This window comes from Haliotis rubra, unplaced genomic scaffold (assembly GCF_003918875.1).
Source record: "Haliotis rubra isolate DU_JTF1 unplaced genomic scaffold, ASM391887v1 Scf324, whole genome shotgun sequence".
Classification (NCBI taxonomy): Eukaryota; Metazoa; Mollusca; class Gastropoda; order Lepetellida; family Haliotidae; genus Haliotis; species Haliotis rubra.
In genome coordinates, this window is record NW_025766996.1 from 372,183 (window position 1) to 391,161 (window position 18,979).

Consider the following 18,979-nt stretch of genomic DNA (forward strand, 5'->3'; position numbering starts at 1 on the left):
ATTATAATTGAAATATATACATTTTTAACGTAATCACCAATTTTAAGGGTTTTTCCGTAGTTTTTTTCTAATTAATGTTTTTTTTATAACTAATGCTGTCCTGCAATGAAAGGCACGCATGCAAGAAAGACACTGGAATTGTAATTAAACAATAAAAGTGATTAAAATTTTACAACGTGCATAGCTTTATGCATGTTTGTTTGTGAATATTCGTCAAATTTGATGGTTAGTTTACTTCATTCAAGGGTGTTATACAATAACAACAAATTCCGATTAATCGAAAATATGTTTTTTACAATCGATAATAATTTTTAATCCTTCTTTCGATCGATTCGATTATTTTTGATCAGCGGAACATCACTACTAGACAACAATTCCATGAAGTCACCCAGGACAAGAATAACCTGCCAATTCTAACAAGAAATCCCTCTGGGTGTTTAAGATTAAGGGCTGTCTCTGAGGCAGCCTGTTTCCCCAAACAGAACTCAGTGTGTTCTAACTCACCTGAACTTATTAAAATCAGAGCACTGAGGAGAGCCAGCTCGCTGTCTGTTATTTTCAGGTCTTGAATAATCTTTACAAATTCAAAGATGCTCCTCATCAGTATTGACTCTTCTGCACCTGCAACAAACAAATTACAAAACAGTGAGTGACTTTAGTTTTACGCCGCCGCTTTTAGCAATATTCCAGCAACATCACGACGGGGGACACCAGACGGGGTTTCACACATTGTACCCATGTGGGGAATCGAACCCGGGACTTCAGTGTGACAAGTGAATGCTTTAACCACTAGGCTACCCCACCTTGTCTATAAAACAGTGAGAGACTGTACTTTTACGCCGCTTTTAGCAATATTACAGCAACATCACAGCAACAATCGTTATTCCCAGACAAGCGGAGTAATTTAAAAACCCGTGTATAAGGGCTGCAATGAAAACACTATGAGGCGAATACACCAGAAAGTGGATTAAATATACTTTTATAGTGACTGAGTGAGTGGAATTTATGCAACTGTTAACGATAGTCCAGCAATAGCACGACAGGGGGACACCAGAAATGGGCTTCATATATTGTACCCATGTGGGAATCGAACCTGGGTCTTCGGTGTGACAAGCAAACACTTTAACCGCTGGACTACCCCACCTCCTCTTTCATAAAACACCTGGCCATTCTATTATACTTGATATTCATGGGAAATTATACAAAAAAAAAGAGGGATAAAAAATGTATGTGTGTTGCATTAGGCGTTTTTAATGCATGTTCCTAAATTCTGTGATTTTCAAAGACTATTTTTAAAGCAAAAACTATATACAGAACTTTCAAGACAAAATGAATTTCAGGCTTTTCAAAGGCCTATGAATGTATACTTACTGAGAACTGAAAAGGCATCTAAAGGTACGAAGTTATTGCCGAATATAACGCTATCGGATGCACTATCGTACACACGACACACCTGCATCAGAGCCAGCTCAAAACTCCCTGAAATCAAACAGAAAATGTCTCCAATATCCTGAAACAGTTAAGTTACGATGGAAATTTGGTTCCCCCTTAAAACATCCATATTTCTTTCCAAAACTCCCCATGAAGATCCGGGGTAGAATAGGTCTTCAGCAACCCATGCTTGTCACAAAAGGCGACTATGCTTGTCATAAGAGGCGACTAACGATCGGGTGGTCAAGATCGCTGACTTGGTTGACACATGTCATCGGTTCCCAATTGCACAGATCAATGTTCATGATGTTGATCACTGGATTGTCTGGTCCAGACTCGATTATTTACAGACCGCCGCCATATAGCTGGAATATTGCTGAGTGCGGCATAAAACTAAACTCACATTGATGTAGTCAATGACCCACAATCTGTCTTGTCACATAATGGTGACTACCATCCCGCTATGCCATGTTTGGACGGGTTAATTAGAGCATGGGTGGACCAGTCATACAACAGAGTTATGTCCCTTTAGCTACCAGAAGTGGATTGGGTTTTACGCAACTTTTAACAATATTCCAGCAATATCACGTCGGGGGACACCAGAAATGGGTTTCACACATTGTACCCATGTGGGGAATCGAACCCGGGTCTTTGGCGTGACAAGCAAACGCTTTAACCACTGGGCTACCCCACCGCCCCAACGGCCAGAAGCTTGTGATCCCTGATACATCCAGATTAGGACTGATTGTCAGTCCTGTACCGGTGGGTTTCATCCAAGTGAAAACTTCTCGGATCTTTATCATTTCTGGACCCGTGAAGATCCGAGGTAGAATAGGTCTTCAGCAAACCATGCTTGCCATAAAGGCGACTATGCTTGTCGTAAGAGCCTGACCATCCAATACCGTTTGTTGCTTCTTATGACAAGCATGGGTTACTGAAGATCAGTTCTAACACGGATCTTCACGGATCCAGCATATGGACAAGCTGAGTTTACTTGTCCAAATAGAATTTTAGTAGACTCCAGCTGCGGACAATCTGTCTGGAAGTCACAGAATTCTTACCTGCTTTCAACAGCATGATCTGGTCGTCCTGGGACAGATCCATGAAACCAGGGACCATCTTGGCAAACTCAATTATCTGTTGTACCGCAAGCGTGATCTTCTCGGCCATCTCGATCCACAGCTGGCGATGAGTCTGAAGCAGTTATAGTTAGTGAGTGAGTAGAGTTTTATGCCGCTTTTAGCAATATTCCAGCAATATCACGGCAGGGGACACCAGAAATGGGCTTCATGCATTGTACCAATGTGGGAAATCGAACCTGGATCTTTGGCATGATGGGCAAACACTTTAACCAATAGGCTACCCCATTGCAATTAGGTTACAATTAAAAACCCTTGTGTGACATACACTAAGAGATGCGTCTGCCTGGATAAAATTGTGGGTTGTCAAACATGATTGTCTGGGAAACATTCACTGGTCCTTCTTTTCTGGGCAGGGACTCATTTAACCCGACTAGTCTTGTTTAACGCCACACTCAGCAATATTCCAGCTATATGGCGGCGGTCTGTACATAATCGAGTCTGGGCCACGCAATCCAATGATCGACAGCATGAGCATTGATCTATGCAATTGGGATACGATGACATGTGTCAACCAAGTCACCTGTTTAGACAAGACTGGGTTGCTGGATACCGGTTCTAACCAAGATTTCATGGGATAACTGTCATGTAGGGACAGGGCAAAGCATATTGTTTGTGGGGAAGGAAAAGTTGGCTTCTCAATACTTAGGTTTGGTTCATTAAATTCTTTGCTCCCTCATGCAAAAGGAACTTCCAGGGCAGAGCCTCATCTCCCCTTAACAGTTACTGAACATTCTGTTGCTACAGAGCAGGGTCTCATCTACCCTGAATAGTTACTGAACATTCTGTTGCTACAGGACAGGGTCTCATCTACCCTGAATAGTTACTGAACGTTCTGTTGCTACAGAGCAGGGTCTCATCTACCCTGAATAGTTACAGAACGTTCTGTTGCTACAGAGCAGGGTCTCATCTACCCTGAATAGTTACTGAACATTCTGTTGCTAGAGCAGGGTCTCATCTACCCTCAAGGCATTCTGTCTCAAGGCATCTACTCAAGGCAGGGTCTCAAATACTAAGGGAAGGGTCTCATCTACTCAAGACAGGGTTCTCGTCTACTCAAAGTAGGGTCTCATATACTCAGAGCAGGGTCGTGTCTACTCAGGGCAGGGTCTCATCTACTCAAGGCAGGGTCTCGTCTACTCAAGGCAGGGTCTCGTCTACTCACCATACTCTTGTAGGCGACCACCTGTTCTGCTGTTGCTGGTCTCTGTTTCAGGGTCTCTATTTGGTCATTGTTGTATAAACATGTCCTCATGTGGGCCTCCATCACCGCCTTGCCAAATGATACTGCGACACATACATACACAGATTAATGAAAGTGGCGAGGGTATGGTACCAGTGTTTGAAATACCTGCCTGCCCGATTGCCGGGACAGGTTATTTTTAACACGGACTGCCAGATTCTCAAATTCACATGCCCGACAGTCGGGTTGAAATGTAGACATGTATATGAAGATATTCGTCATATTTCAGGATAATAAACCATTATTAATTGACTCGTAAAAATAAACGATGAATTCCAATTTGATGATAAACTACGTCATTTGTCAAACCTAAATTATTTGCGGGCATGACTAGACCAGGAGCTCTCCAGAGTCCATGACTAGACCAGGAGCTCTCCAGGAGTCCATGACTTGACCAGGAGCTCTTCCAGGAGTCCATGACTAGACCAGGAGCTCTCCAGGAGTCCATGACTAGACCAGGAGCTCTCCAGAGTCCATGACTAGACCAGGAGCTCTCCAGAGTCCATGACTAGACCAGGAGCTCTCCAGGAGCCATGACTAGACCAGGAGCTCTCCAGAGTCCCATGAGGAGCTCCAGAGTCCATGACTAGACCAGGAGCTCTCCAGAGTCCATGACTAGACCAGGAGCTCTCCAGGAGCCATGACTAGACCAGGAGCTCTCCAGAGTCCATGACTAGACCAGGAGCTCTCCAGGAGTCCATGACTAGACCAGGAGCTCTCCAGAGTCCATGACTAGACCAGGAGCTCTCCAAAGTCCATGACTAGACCAGGAGCTCTCCAGAGTCCATGACTAGACCAGGAGCTCTCCAGAGTCCATGACTAGACCAGGAGCTCTCCAGAGTCCATGACTAGACCAGGAGCTCTCCAGAGTCCATGACAAAGCCAATAATTCACCAGAGCACATGACAAGATAACGAACTCACCTTGGTCCATCATGACCAAAACCTCACCATGAGCTTCACTGGGTCCATGACTAGACAGGTACTTGCCAGTGTCCATGACTAGACAGGGGCTTGCCTGGGTCCATGACTAGACAGGTACTTACAGTGATCCATAACTAGACAGGTACTTTCCAGGGTCCATGACTAGACAGGTACTTGCCTGGGTCCATGACTAGACAGGTACTTGCCAGGGTCCATGACTAGGACAGGGGCTTGCCAGGGGTCCAGAACTAGACAGGTACTTGCCGTGACCCAGTGACTAGTGACAGGTACTTGCCGTTGGGAACTTACCAGGACTCAGCAGGTACTCCAGCTGTATGGCTGACTAGACAGGGGTCGAGTCTGGGTCCCAGACAATCCAGGTGACTCAACAGCATGGAGCATCGATCAGGCACTTGCCAGGAACCGATGACAGACAGTGGCCAGCCAAGTCAGCTGTAACACCTAAACAGGTACCACCGTGATCCCAGTTAGTGGCCTCTGCCTGGGTCCATGACAAGATTGCCGCACAGGAAATTATGGCTGACCCAGGACTGTAGACAGGTATGCCAGTGTCCCCAGGACTAGACAGGTATGGCTTGCCTGTGTCCATGACTAGACAGGTACTTACCGTGATCCATAACTAGACAGGTGCCTTCCTGGTGTCCATGACTAGACAGGTACTTGCGTGACCCAGGAATTAGACAGGTACTTGCCTGGGTCCATGACTAGACAGGTACTTGCCGTGACCCAGGACTAGACAGGTACTTGCCAGTGTCCATGACTAGACAGGTACTTACAGTGATCCATAATTAGACAGGTACCTTCCAGGTCCATGACTAGACAGGTACTGCCTGGGTCCTGGCCCGACTGGGTCCATGACCCGACTGGGTACTTGTCCGGTCCATGATGACAAGGTACTTCCTAAACTATGCAACATAAAACAAACAGTGCCAGGTACTTACCGGGGTCCATGAGGTCTATGGCTCGGAGCAGAGCGACTGGATGTGGTGGCGTGGTGGTAGTGGTGGTGGTGGTGGTGGTAGTGGAAGTAAAGCTGCCGTTGTTTGTACATGTTGGGAACTCCTGCTGTGCGGGCTGTGGGTCGGATATTGTTGCGTAGGTGTAGCCGTTGCTCTGATACCCGTACTGGGGACTCGATAACCTGTAACACAATCAACATGTCATACTAACCACTAATAACGCTGTAACGCCTGGTGATATGGCTGTTATAACGCCAGGTGATATGGCTGTAACACCTGGAGATATGGCTGTAACCCCAGGTGATATGGCTGTAACACCAGGAGATATGGCTGTAACCCCAGGTGATATGGCCCAGGTGATATGGCTGTAACACCAGGAGATATGGCTGTAACACCAGGTGATATGGCTGTGACCCCAGGTGATATGGCTGTAACACCAGGAGATATGGCTGTAACCCCAGGTGATATGGCTGTAACCCCAGGAGATATGGCTGTAATGCCTGGTGATATGGCTGTACCCAGGTGATATGGCTGTAACACCAGGAGATATGGCTGATATGGCTGTAACACCAGGAGATATGGCTGTAACACCAGGTGATATGGCTGTAACACCTGGAGATATGGCTGTAACACCTGGAGATATGGCTGTAATGCCAGGTGATATGGCTGTAACACCAGGAGATATGGCTGTAACACCAGGAGATATGGCTGTAACCCCAGGTGATATGGCTGTAACACCTGGAGATATGGCTGTAACCCAGGTGATATGGCTGTAACACCAGGTGATATGGCTGTAACACCAGGAGATATGGCTGTAACACCAGGTGATATGGCTGTAACACCAGGAGATATGGCTGTAACACCAGGAGATATGGCTGTAACACCTGGAGATATGGCTGTAACACCAGGAGATATGGCTGTAACCCCAGGTGATATGGCTGTAACACCAGGTGATATATGGCTGTAACACCAGGTAACACCAGGAGATATGGCTGTATACAGATAGGTAGATATGGCTGTAACCCCAGGTGATATGGCTGTAACACCTGGAGATATGGCTGTAATGCCAGGTGATATGGCTGTAACACCAGGTGATATGGCTGTAACACCAGGAGATATGGCTGTAACAGGTGATATGGCTGTAACACATATGGCTGTAGGTGATATGCTGTAACACCAGGTGATATGGCTGTAACACCAGGTGATATGGCTGTAACACCTGGAGATATGGCTGTAACACCAGGTGATATGGCTGTAACACCAGGTGATATGGCTGTAACACCTGGAGATATGGCTGTAACACCAGGAGATATGGCTGTAACACCAGGTGATATGGCTGTAACACCAGGTGATATGGCTGTAACACCAGGAGATATGGCTGTAACACCAGGTGATATGGCTGTAACACCAGGTGATATGGCTGTAACACAGGAGATATGGCTGTAATGCCAGGTGATATGGCTGTAACACCTGGTGATATGGCTGTAACACCAGGCGATATGGCTGCAACCTAATCTTTCAAAAATATGGCTTTGCAGCCAGGTGATTGCTGCAAAACTGTAAACTTCACCTGGAAATAATATGTACATCCTTACATTGCTGTGAAGCTCACATTTTTATGGCACATGTAATTCCTGGTCATACATGTCTGTAATACAGGATTTCCAAACTGGTGATATACTTTTTCCAGAGTTGGCTCAGGGCCCGCACTTGCACGCCAGCAATATCATGAATTGATCTCTAGTCCCATGTGAAATCAGGTAATTTTCCTAATCTTTTGTGACAAAAGTGATATGTTTTTGCAATACTCCATCAACATCACAGTGGGGGAACACCAGAAATGGGCTTCATTGGGTCTTGCACGCAAACTCAGGCTACTGAAACTTCACCGTAGATTCATGAAACAAGAACCTATAATATTACATCCTTACCTGTCATTGTACCTCTGAAGCTCACCTGCTTCATTTTTACCAAATTTGCACATGACTACTACAAATGCACAATAAACACAATCACTCCAATTTGTATTATATTCATGTCAGTGCCATACAGTGTTTCATTATCTGATCACATTAAAGCATGATATACTTTTTCCAGAGTTGGCTTTGACTTCTTGAGTGCAACTACACATCATATTGCCTGAGAATTTTGAATATGACATGTTTTTGTGTGAAGTTATTGGTATGTGGTTTGTCTGGAGACGATTCATCGATCACTTTTCCAACCATGTATTTGTATTTGAAGACAGATAACTGGCGACCGTGTGATGGTTGGATATAAATAGGAAGTGTAGTTTTTAGCCAATCGAACAATTGCTATCGTGTACTGCATGTGATTCCTACTGTCGACTTCAAAGGCGCCAAGTCAAATCTTGGTCCATATGTTTTGATTCGTGCATGATGGGACGCATGGCGGAAATAAATGTTAGACGCCATACAAACTATTTTGGTATTGTAATGGCGTCCATGTACTTGTCTTACTTAATTGATGGGTCTGTGTTTACCTCATGACTTCATGGGTCCATTCATGTGTTTAACTTTTAAGTACAATTGCTAGAGTGTAATTCGTACAGGGCACATGTAAAAAAGTCCATAATGTTTCGGACTTACCAGCCAATCCACTGGTGTTTTGAAATAAACAACATTCATTGGAATGTCCATGTGTCAGAATTTGCTTGCCCGACCACTGGACTCAGACGCCGGGACAATGGGTTAGTTATTTCCATGTTATGTACACTTAGGGGTCCATGTGTTTGATTTCATGGGTCCATGTGTCGAACTTCATGGGTCCATGTGTTTGATGGGTCATGTGGGTCCATATGTCAGACTTATTGGGTCCATGTGTTTGATTTCATGGGTCCATGTGTTGGACTTCATGGGTCCATTTGTCAGACTCCATGGGTACATGTGTCGGACGTCATGGGTCCATGTGTTTGATTTCATGGGTCAGTATGTCAGACGTCATGGGTCCATGTGTCAGACTCCATGTGTCGGACTCCATGTCCATCTGGGGTCCATGTGTCGGACTCCATGGGTCCATATGTCGGACTTAATGGGTCCATGTGTTTGATTTCATGGGTCCATGTGTCAGACTCCATGGGTCCATCTGTCGGGTCCATGTGTGTCCATGGGACTCCATGGGTCCATATGTCGGACTTAATGGGTCCATGTGTCGGATTTCATGGGTCCATGTGTCGGATTTCATGGGTCCATGTGTTTGATTTCACTGGGTCCATGTGTTTGATTTCACGGGTCCGTGTGTTTGATTTCATGGGTCCATCTACTTGACGTTACCCCTATTAGATGTCTTCTCAAGCCATTGCTATTTTACTGTGCCTTTAATACACTACACTACATTTACACAATTTGTTACAACTATAACTGTTCACCAAGCAGTAAGTGGGTACCCGGTAGGATGGGATGTTACAGTTTACCTAACGCCTCACAGGGAGTTGAGAATGAAAATAGAGTACAAACTGATATATTGACCAAGGAAATAATAGAGGGACCGCCTTAAACATTCATTTGGAGAATTGAATTCTATGCAAAATACATGAATTTATTACTATTATTATGATGATATTTCTTTTTCACTAAAAAAAGTCTGGCTATGAAACTGATGTGAACTCAATTGCGGACACAGCAACAGCCCCTGTACGTCATGTCCCCTGTACTGTCTCGCCTGGGCCCACTTGTACGAAACATTCTTAGCGCTACAATGATCGTAAGTACCATACTCTTAAGATGGTCGTAGCACTAAGATCACTTTGAGCAAGTGGGCGTGGGCAATAGTTGGTCATGTGGTCCAGGGCCCCGTTTCACAAACCTCTCGTAAGCCTAAGATCTCATAACTTTTCTCGTAGCATTCGTACTTCCCATACTATAACACAGGAACTTCGAATGCTACGAGGAAAGTTACGAGAGCTTTGTGAAACGGGGCCCTGGATGCCATTGTACAAAACAACCTTAGTGCTACAACAGTCGTAAGTCTATCTTACGGTATGGGAGTTACGATCACCTTGGCCTTAAGATGGCTTTGTACAACGGCACCCTGATCCGTAATTTGGTCTGGCCGTCAAGGCATACTATGGACAGATACTGATCTCAATTCACCCAGGGAATTTATACATTCAGTTTGGGACAGGACCAGTATCTATACTGTGACACCCGATCCTCATTTTAGTCCCGTCGTATGACAATCATGTTGTACGAAGGACTGATACTGACTCAGATTCACCCTCAGCATTTCATAATTCAGTTTAAGACACAGGACCTGTGTTGTGACACATTCTCCTCACTTCAGTACGTTTGTCAGAGGTTAGGTGAAATGGGGTTTAACGTCGCACTTAAGAATATTTCACTCATATGACGACGTGCATGCGTGTGTATGTGTGGCTGCTTGTACTAGCCCAGACTTAAGCTGGTTTTATAGTGCTAGCCCACTGAGATACCATGCCACAGTGAAGCATGAATATCCCACTAAGACACATTATACTGACGCCGAGCCCATCAGTCCTTGTTCTACCCATTAATGCCGAGGGCCAGGCAGAGACCAATAAGTACCATATTTTAACGTCTTTTGGTATGGCGCGGCGGGGGATTGAACCAGCGACCTTCCGCTCTCCCAGCGGACACTCTAACCACTACACCACTGAGGCGGTCAGGTTTGTTAGACTATAATAGCATACTAAGAACTGATTCCTGGAATCACCCAGGACTTTGTAAATTCCGGACACGGACAAATGTCTGGAATGTTCAGCATCTATATTCTACAAGAAACACACACGTGAAGAATCAATGGTACAGCAAACTAAGATATAAGAAGCATGAAGTACATCATAATGCATATTTTTGTTGCCATGAAAACTTTGGCACTAAACAAAGACTGAATTGTCAGTATGAGGCAATGAAATTACCGAAAATAATCTCTTCAGACCTGATGACTATCTACAAGCCCAAACCTATCTCGAGGTATAATTTCTGTTGATTTTGTTTAATGTCGTACTCAGTAATAATCCAGCCATATGACTACAGCCTTAATAAACTGGTCAAAATAAGTTAGGGATATTGGAATTTTTATGATTGATATTTTATCAGTGTGTCAGTGAATAAATAGATCATTATTCATAATTTCAAAATTTACATATATCCAGTATATATTCAAGACTGGACTGCCTGTAAATGATCAAATCTGAACCACACAATCCACAGAACAACATAAAAATCTCGGCCCAAACATCATCAATATTCTTATTTCTGACACCAAGTACTAACGTTTCCGCATCGAAAGCCCATTTACACTAGAAGTTCATCACTGCTTAAGAACCAACTGAAATTTTCAGGCATTTTCCCATTTTTCAAAATATATTTCCATGTAATTACATTAAATGTCATTTACTTCCATTTCCAAACTATCCCAAAAATGAAAAGAATTAAAATGAAAAGACTTGACTCAAAATAAAATACGGTATTCTTTAAACAACATATCGTAATTGACAATAGATACTTCTGTAGATATGCATTACGATCTACCTCACAAGCATCAATGAGAACTGCCACTGATCGTTTGACAGAAAGTCTTTGTAAAAGACGCACTGTAATCTCTCAATAAGCCCATATTCGTGTAAAAGCCCATATATGTTGCAGTAGGTGCAAGAGGTTAGCTAAAGGCAGTACAGTGCCACCAGAAAACCATTAAAGTCCATTCCTTTATCACATGAGAGATTACAGCCTGTCCAGGGTATAATATTACTGATACTACTAGCAACAAAACAATTCTTATAAACAGTGGCAGACTCATTAGCATTCATAAGAATTCTGCATTTTATATTCAAAAATTAATTTAATGCTGGTTTAGTGAGATATTATGCTTCGAGAAAGTAACAATAATAAACTGGGTACATCATCATGATTTTAAACTGTTTTACAAGAAAACATTTTGTCAAGAAAATAGTTTCCTTACACTGGAAGGAAATTGGTCTTCGAAAATGGGAAAGTTTGTGAAACAAAATGAGCATCAGAATTAAAAAACAAACTGAATAGACTCTAGCATTAGCTAGATGATGTTTCTCAAAACTGTTTAAAATTTTCACCAAAGAAAATCTGTCACGAGATTTGAGCAGTGCTGAAAGCTGTAATTCTTTCCTCGGTTGATTTTTTCTAGGCATCTACTTATCATATAAGAACCAGCTTATCACAAGTTAGCATGAAATAAAGAGGTCTCCTCTATGCTGTATCTTAACAAGGCTAACTCATGAAAGCCCCATGCACTTCCAACAAGTGGCTCAGCTAGCGTGATACAGATTTTAACACACTGCTTACACAAGCATTAATCCCTGCAAGGAGAACCCCTTTAAATTCACGGCTATACACAAAATGCAGAATTCCATTTATCACCAATTGTTACCTGCGGCAAACAAACTCGAGAAGCTTACGTCACAAACTGATGATTGTTGTTGTTGTTGTTGATGTTGTTAATGTTGTTGTTTGTTGGAAATGGAGTTTGAAGACCATCATACCCATTCAGACGCCCTTGTTTCACCATATTAGCTTCATCTTCAACTTTCTCTCTCTGTTTCTTTGACATTCGACCAAACTTCACAGCTGGAATTAATTAATACAGTCAGCTTGCAAATTGTCATGAATTAATTTATATTTCTTTAGTGTTTATTGCCATTCTCAGTTATATTTTAAATGACAAAAATTCATGTCTGGATCAGACAATACAGTGATTGCTGCATGAGCATCGACCCATGAAATTTGGGTACGATGACATGCATCAACTAGTGGGGGTCTGATTAATTGAACTGACTGACTGAGTTTGGTTTTACGCCGCTTTTAGCAATATTCCAGCAACATCACGGCGGGGGACACCAGAAATGGGCTTCACACATTGTACCCATGTGGGGATTTGAACCCGCGTCTTAGGCGTGACGAGCCAAAGCTTTAACCACTAGGCTACCCCACCGCCCCCAATTAATTGAAATAATCGAAGATTGGTCGCAATGACCAAACGACCAAGCAATCAATGACATTTTCTCATAATCGAACACAAACGATTTTGGAACTACTGTTTTAGTCTTTGTCAGGGCCTGAAAACTTGCTCAAGTCTTCACTAACTGAAAAGGCAAGACTAAATATTTCTTGAAGACTCCAGGAAGTTTATGTTCATGATATTATTAGTCATCACTTTAAAGTAGCAAGTTGCATCATGTTATACATATATGCAATAACAACCTGGATAGGAAAATCTGAAAAATGACACTAACCAATTTTTTTTTTTCGATGATTGTTCTTTGGTAATGAAGCAATCATCAATTGTGAGACTTCAACCAATTCCCAACACTAGCATCAACCAAGTCAGCAAACCTGACCACCCAATCCACTTACTCATGTATTATGACAGGTATTGTTTCTAAAGAGCGGTTGCTATATGGCTGAAATAATGCTGTGCGACGTAATATTATAACTCACTCTAAAGATGATCGTAGCTCTGCGATGATCGGAACTCAAGTAACTTGAACATAGCCTTACGGTAGTCGTAACACTGCGATGATCGGAACTCAAGTACTTTAACATAGCCTTACGATAGTCGTAACACTGCGATGATCGGAACTCAAGTACTTTAACATAGCCTTACGATAGTCGTAACACTGCGATGATCGGAACTCAAGTACTTTAACATAGCCTTACGATAGTCGTAACACTGCGATGATCGGAACTCAAGTAATTTAACATAGCCTTACGATAGTCGTAACACTGCGATGATCGGAACTCAAGTACTTTAACATAGCCTTACATAGTCGTAACACTGCGATGATCGGAACTCAAGTACTTTAACATAGCCTTACGACAGTCGTAACACTGCGATGATCGGAACTCAAGTACTTTAACATAGCCTTACGATAGTCGTAACACTGTGATAGCTTTGAGGACTTGGTCCCTTTGAAACTCATAGTATTACCCATAATCCCCAGGTGTTCTTAAATCCAGTGACTGACAGTATGAGCATCGTTCAATGTAAGATTGAGTGAGTGAGTGAGCTTAGTTTTACACCACTTTTAGCAATATTCCAGCAATATCACGGCGGAGACGCCAGAAACGGGGTTCACATATTGTACCCATGTGAGGAATCAAACCCAGGTCTTTGGCGCGACGAGCGAACGCTTTAACCACTATACTATCCAAGTGCCCCAACTGGGATAAGATGACATACATCACCCAAGTCAGTGTACATGACCACCCAATCTACTTTGTTTCCTAGTTGTTGCTAAGTTACTACCTTTGTTGCATCTTCATCGCCATGACAACTCACCATCTCTGGACATGCCCAGTGCTATACACTTCTGTAGTCGACAGTACTGGCACCGGTTCCGGTTGACCCTGTCTATTACACAGTTCTTGTTTCGAGGACATTGGTAGTTAACTGGACCGGACTGACTCCTCCGGAAGAAACCCTGGAACCAGTGATTGAAAATATTTTCAAACTCGATCAGGTAGTCAGGCAGATGACCAATAAATGTTGTCTGCCCGTCTTGAAAGTTGCCTGCCCCTGCACTTTTGACTCCTATATTGCAATTGTTTCACAAGAACAAACAAGTATCATTGTTTTAAATGTGTAATTCAGCAAATTATAAACAACAAGCATGGAGTACTCACAGTCACCACATCCCCTGTCTGTGACATTTAAAAAGAGCCTGTTAAACTTACAACCCCCCTTTCATGACCTTTATTATCAATACATGACATGATAATTATGGATCGATCAGCCAGACAATCGGGCTGGTGGAGATTTTTTCAGGTAGCCCAAGATGAAAGTTGCCAGCCTCGGGCAGGCCGTTATTTCGATCACTGCCTGGAATATCGTGAGGTGAGGTGAGGTGAGGTGAGGCGAGGCGAGGTGAGGTGAGTGGTTGGAGATTGTTGTGAGTTGTTGAGAGTGGTGTAGTTGTGAGTGGTTGGAGGTGGTGGTTGGAGATGGTTGTGAGTGGTTGGAGATGGTTGTGAGTGGTTGGAGTGGTTGGAGATGGTTGTGAGTGGTTGGAGATGGTTGTGAGTGGTTGGAGATGGTTGTGAGTGGTTGGAGATGGTTGTGAGTGGTTGGAGATGGTTGTGAGTGGTTGGAGATGGTTGTGAGTGGTTGGAGATGGTTGTGAGTGGTTGGAGATGGGGTAGTGAGTGGGGGTTAATTTGGACATACCTTACAGCCTTCACATGTGATAACGCCATAATGAACGCCCGATGACTTGTCCCCGCACACCTTGCACGGGATAACCTCAATCTGGGCTGCAAAATAGAAAAAGGATTATTAATTTGGGAAGATTTTGCAACTATAAAATGGAACTTGAACACAATCAAACCAAAATTTACCTTCTATTACTATTAGTGTTTTTGCTGTCAACAATGTCTGTCTGTATCTGCTGTCTCCGTCTGCTTCTTCCGTCTCTGTCTACATCTTCCATCTCTGTTTGCCTCTGCCGAGTCCGTCTGCACCTGTCATGTCTGTCTCTTCTGTGTCCATCTCTCTGTGTGTCTACCATGTCTGTCTGTATCTGCTGTCTCCGTCTGCTTCTTCCGTCTCTGTCTACATCTTCCATCTCTGTTTGCCTCTGCCGAGTCCGTCTGCACCTGTCATGTCCATCTGTATCTGCCAATTCCGTCGGCATCTGTCATGTATGTCCGACTCGGCTGTGTTCATCTCTGTCAGCATCTGCAATGTCTGTCTATCTCAGCCAAGTCTGTCTCCGTCTGCTCTGCTTGTCTGCCCAGTCCGGACTAGGTTTTTCTCACAATGAAATCGAAGACACTCAGCGATTGCCCATCAACCTATTAATGTCTAACGAAAGCATCAGGACCACTGCAGCATATGAGTTCTTCCAAACATTACAACATTTATGTCTACCCCAGTTTGTATGTTGTTGATTAAAAGTGCACTCTGCTATGTTCCAGCTTTACAGCTGACTGAAAGAGCTGTGGGGTAGCCTAGTGGTTAAAGTGTTCGCTCATCACGGCGAAGACCAAGGTTCGATTCCCCACATTGTGTCCTCTGCCGTAATATTGCTGGAATATTGCTAAAAGAGGCGTAAAACTAAAATCACTCACAACAGCTAACAGAAACTATTAGAGTCTGGACCAAACAATCAAATGACTGACATCAAAAACATTGATCTATACATATCAGCTACCCATTCCACTTTTCAAATTTCCAAATTAAAAATTCACCCAAATTATATATGCAACCTTAACTCCCCCTCTGGGTTTTCTTATCGCATGGTTCAATCCCCAACCGTGTCATACCAAAACACATTAAAATATGGTACTTGTTGGTCCCTGCCTGGTGCTCGGCATTAATGGGTACAACAAGGACTGGTCGGCTCGGAGTCAGTATAATGTGTCTGAGTGGGGTATTCATGCTTCACTGCGGCATGGTATCTCAGTGGGCTAGCATTATAAAAGCAGCTTAAGTCGGGGCTAGTACAAGCAGCCGCACATACACACACATGCACGTCGTCATATGAGCAAAATATTCTCGAGCACGACATTAAACCCAAATTCACCTCACCTCACCACACCTATCACATGCATCCACAAAGTCAGCGAGACTGACCACCTGACCCTGTTAGTTGCTGCTTATGACAAGCAGGAACTGCTAAACATCAATTCTGACCTAAATCTTCACACCTCAGCCCAATGCCAAATCTCAAGTTGCGTCTGTCCACATAATTATAACCACCTCGAGGCTAACTACAGGACTTATTTGTCAAATGAGATAACCAAATAGCTTAACTCAATTACATTAAGCCACTGAACGAGTATGACACACTTCACTTCATATCAAAAGCAACTTCAAAGAGAAAAAGTGTTTTCCGCAAGAATGTTTACAATGTCCGGAGTTCCGTTCACAACACATCGATTAAACCTCCCACTGCTATAGCTATTAACAATCACACAATTTTCAGAATTTCAATTTTAAAAAATTCCTCGGTTCTAAATCAACGAATTCAAAGATTAAGGTCTTGGGAAAAGAAGGTAGGAATGACGAGAAAGAAAACTTGTTATTGCAGACAACCAGCTGATACAAAGACCAATGCAAGTAAAAATCAAATGGTCAACGACTCATGAAGATACAGGCTAGAACTAGTCTTCAGTAACCATGGTAACTGGATCGGGTGGTCAGACTCGCTGAAAAGGCTGACACGTCATCCTGTCCCAATTGCGTAGACCGATGCTCATGCTGTTGACCACTGGATTATTTACAGACCACCGCCATATGGCTGGAATATTGCTTAGTGCGGCGTAAAACTAATCTCACTCACTCACTCAAATGGTTAACAGCAAACTTTAACCATTGGATTATATAGCTAAACTTGTCCAGAAGTAAAGAACTTGTGAAAAAATGAAAGTTAGATATCTTCTGGACATTGTTCATACTTTTATAAAAAATTGAATAATTTTTTGCTCATTGCTTTGTGCTTTGGTTCAATTTCTATTGCTACGGTTCACCCTGATGATGTGTCTAAGTTTTTCAGCACCTTACACACGTACACCTGTAGTAATACCAAAGTGAACAGGTAACACCACTGTCAATTCAGGAAAATCTCGTATACCTGTGAAGGTCCGGGTTAGAATTGATCTTCAGTAACCCATGCTTGTCATAACAGGCGAGTAACAGTATCGGGTGGTCAGGCTCGCTGACTTGTTTGAAACATGTGATTGAATATCACTTGCGTAAAATCGATGCTCATGCTGTTGATCACTGGATTGTGTGGTCCAAGCTTTATCATTTACAGGCCACTGACATCCAGCTGGAATATTGCTGAATGCAGCATTAAACAACAAACAAAGAGTCATTGAGTGCCAAAAGGTCTTGGGTTTTCACAATGTATGAAGCCCATTTCTGGTGTCGCCATGATATTGCAGGAATATTGCTACAGGTGGTGTAAAACCTGACTCACTCACTCACTTTCTTCAACACATATGCATGCACGCGTGTGTATTCGTGTTTGTGTGTGCATCAGTTACTACCCTGTGACAATATACAGAGAGAAACAAATACTGACTGACTGAGTTTGGTTTTACGCCGCTTTTAGCAATATATTCCAGCAACATCAGAGCGGGGGACACCAGAAATGGGCTTCACACATTGTACCCATGTGGGGATTCGAACCCGGGTCTTCGGCGTGACGAGCCAACGCTTTAACCACTAGGCTACCCTACTGCCCCAAAGAAACAAATAAAGGCTGACTGGAAATCACTGTTCCCTTAATATTTTCCAGTTTTCATCACTAGCTTTGTATTGTGCTGTGGGAAGATATCTGAGAATAAGTAAATGATCACCCTGCCATGAAGTGATGTTCCCTTATTTGTTTCCCTCAGTATATATAGGAAAAGCAGGGCCACAGGACTTGCACACATAATATATATATATGAAATGTCAGCGGTAATACTGATCCAGGATACTTAATGAAGAATTTGTTATGTAACACATATTAATCTGTAAACAGATGCCGTGTGTGACCTGCCAGGAATTTGTATACCCTGACCCCTCCAAGAACAATGGGCGAGCACTACGACGCTGGTCAGCGGCTATTGTTACAGCTTGTACCAGTATATGTATGACGCAGGAACTGTGGAAACTGTCACAACATTGTTGGTGGTCACAGATGGCTGGTGACAGACAACCGTCACACGTGTCAGTGTGTCATTATTTAATTTCCATGCAACAAGATCCTGGGTTGTGATAAACACTGGCTGAAAATTAAGGCCATGATAAACTCATTATTTGTTTTACTGATTCAGCATTTTGTTCCTATTATCTTAAAAACATTAAAGTGAGTGAGTGAGTGGTTTTACAATACTTTTAGCAATGTGCCAACGGCATAAAACTAAACTTACTCACTCACTCAGAAACAACTGAGTGAGTGTGGTTTTACAATATTCCAGCAATATCAGGGGGGGGGGAAGAGGAGACACCAGAAATGGGCTTCACACATTGTACCCATGTGGGGAATCGAACATGGGCCTTCGGCGTGACAAGTAAATGTTTTAACCACTGGGCTACCCCTACATCAATTTTCACAACGTGAGTGCGTTTAGTTTTATGCCTCACTCAGTAATATTCCTGCTATATGGTGACAGTCTGTAAATAATCGAGTCTGGACCAGACAATCCAGTGATCAACAGAATGAGCATCGATCTATGCACTTAGTATACGCCATTATGTATCAACCAAGTCAGCATGCCTGAACACCTGATCCCATTAGCA

At 43.1% G+C, this 18,979-nt stretch overlaps 1 protein-coding gene across 4 annotated transcripts in view; it reads right to left on the reverse strand.

Moving 5' to 3' along the window:
* Nucleotides 1-18,979, reverse strand: part of LOC124283873 (probable nuclear hormone receptor HR3) — a 66,940-nt gene that overhangs the window by 12,524 nt on the left and 35,437 nt on the right. For 3 of the 4 annotated variants that reach the window (XR_006900424.1, XM_046719897.1, XM_046719894.1), the window contains 8 exons: nt 14,915-15,000; nt 14,030-14,171; nt 12,150-12,318; nt 5,699-5,898; nt 3,736-3,857; nt 2,493-2,625; nt 1,372-1,479; nt 505-621 (listed from right to left, as the gene is read on the reverse strand). Coding sequence is in view for 3 of the 4 variants with exons in the window: in XM_046719897.1 (XP_046575853.1) it covers nt 505-621; nt 1,372-1,479; nt 2,493-2,625; nt 3,736-3,857; nt 5,699-5,898; nt 12,150-12,318; nt 14,030-14,171; nt 14,915-15,000 (1,077 nt within the window). In the remaining variant the exon portion in view is untranslated. The remainder of the gene's footprint in view (nt 1-504; nt 622-1,371; nt 1,480-2,492; nt 2,626-3,735; nt 3,858-5,698; nt 5,899-12,149; nt 12,319-14,029; nt 14,172-14,914; nt 15,001-18,979) is intronic. The other variant, XM_046719895.1, reaches the window with a different exon arrangement.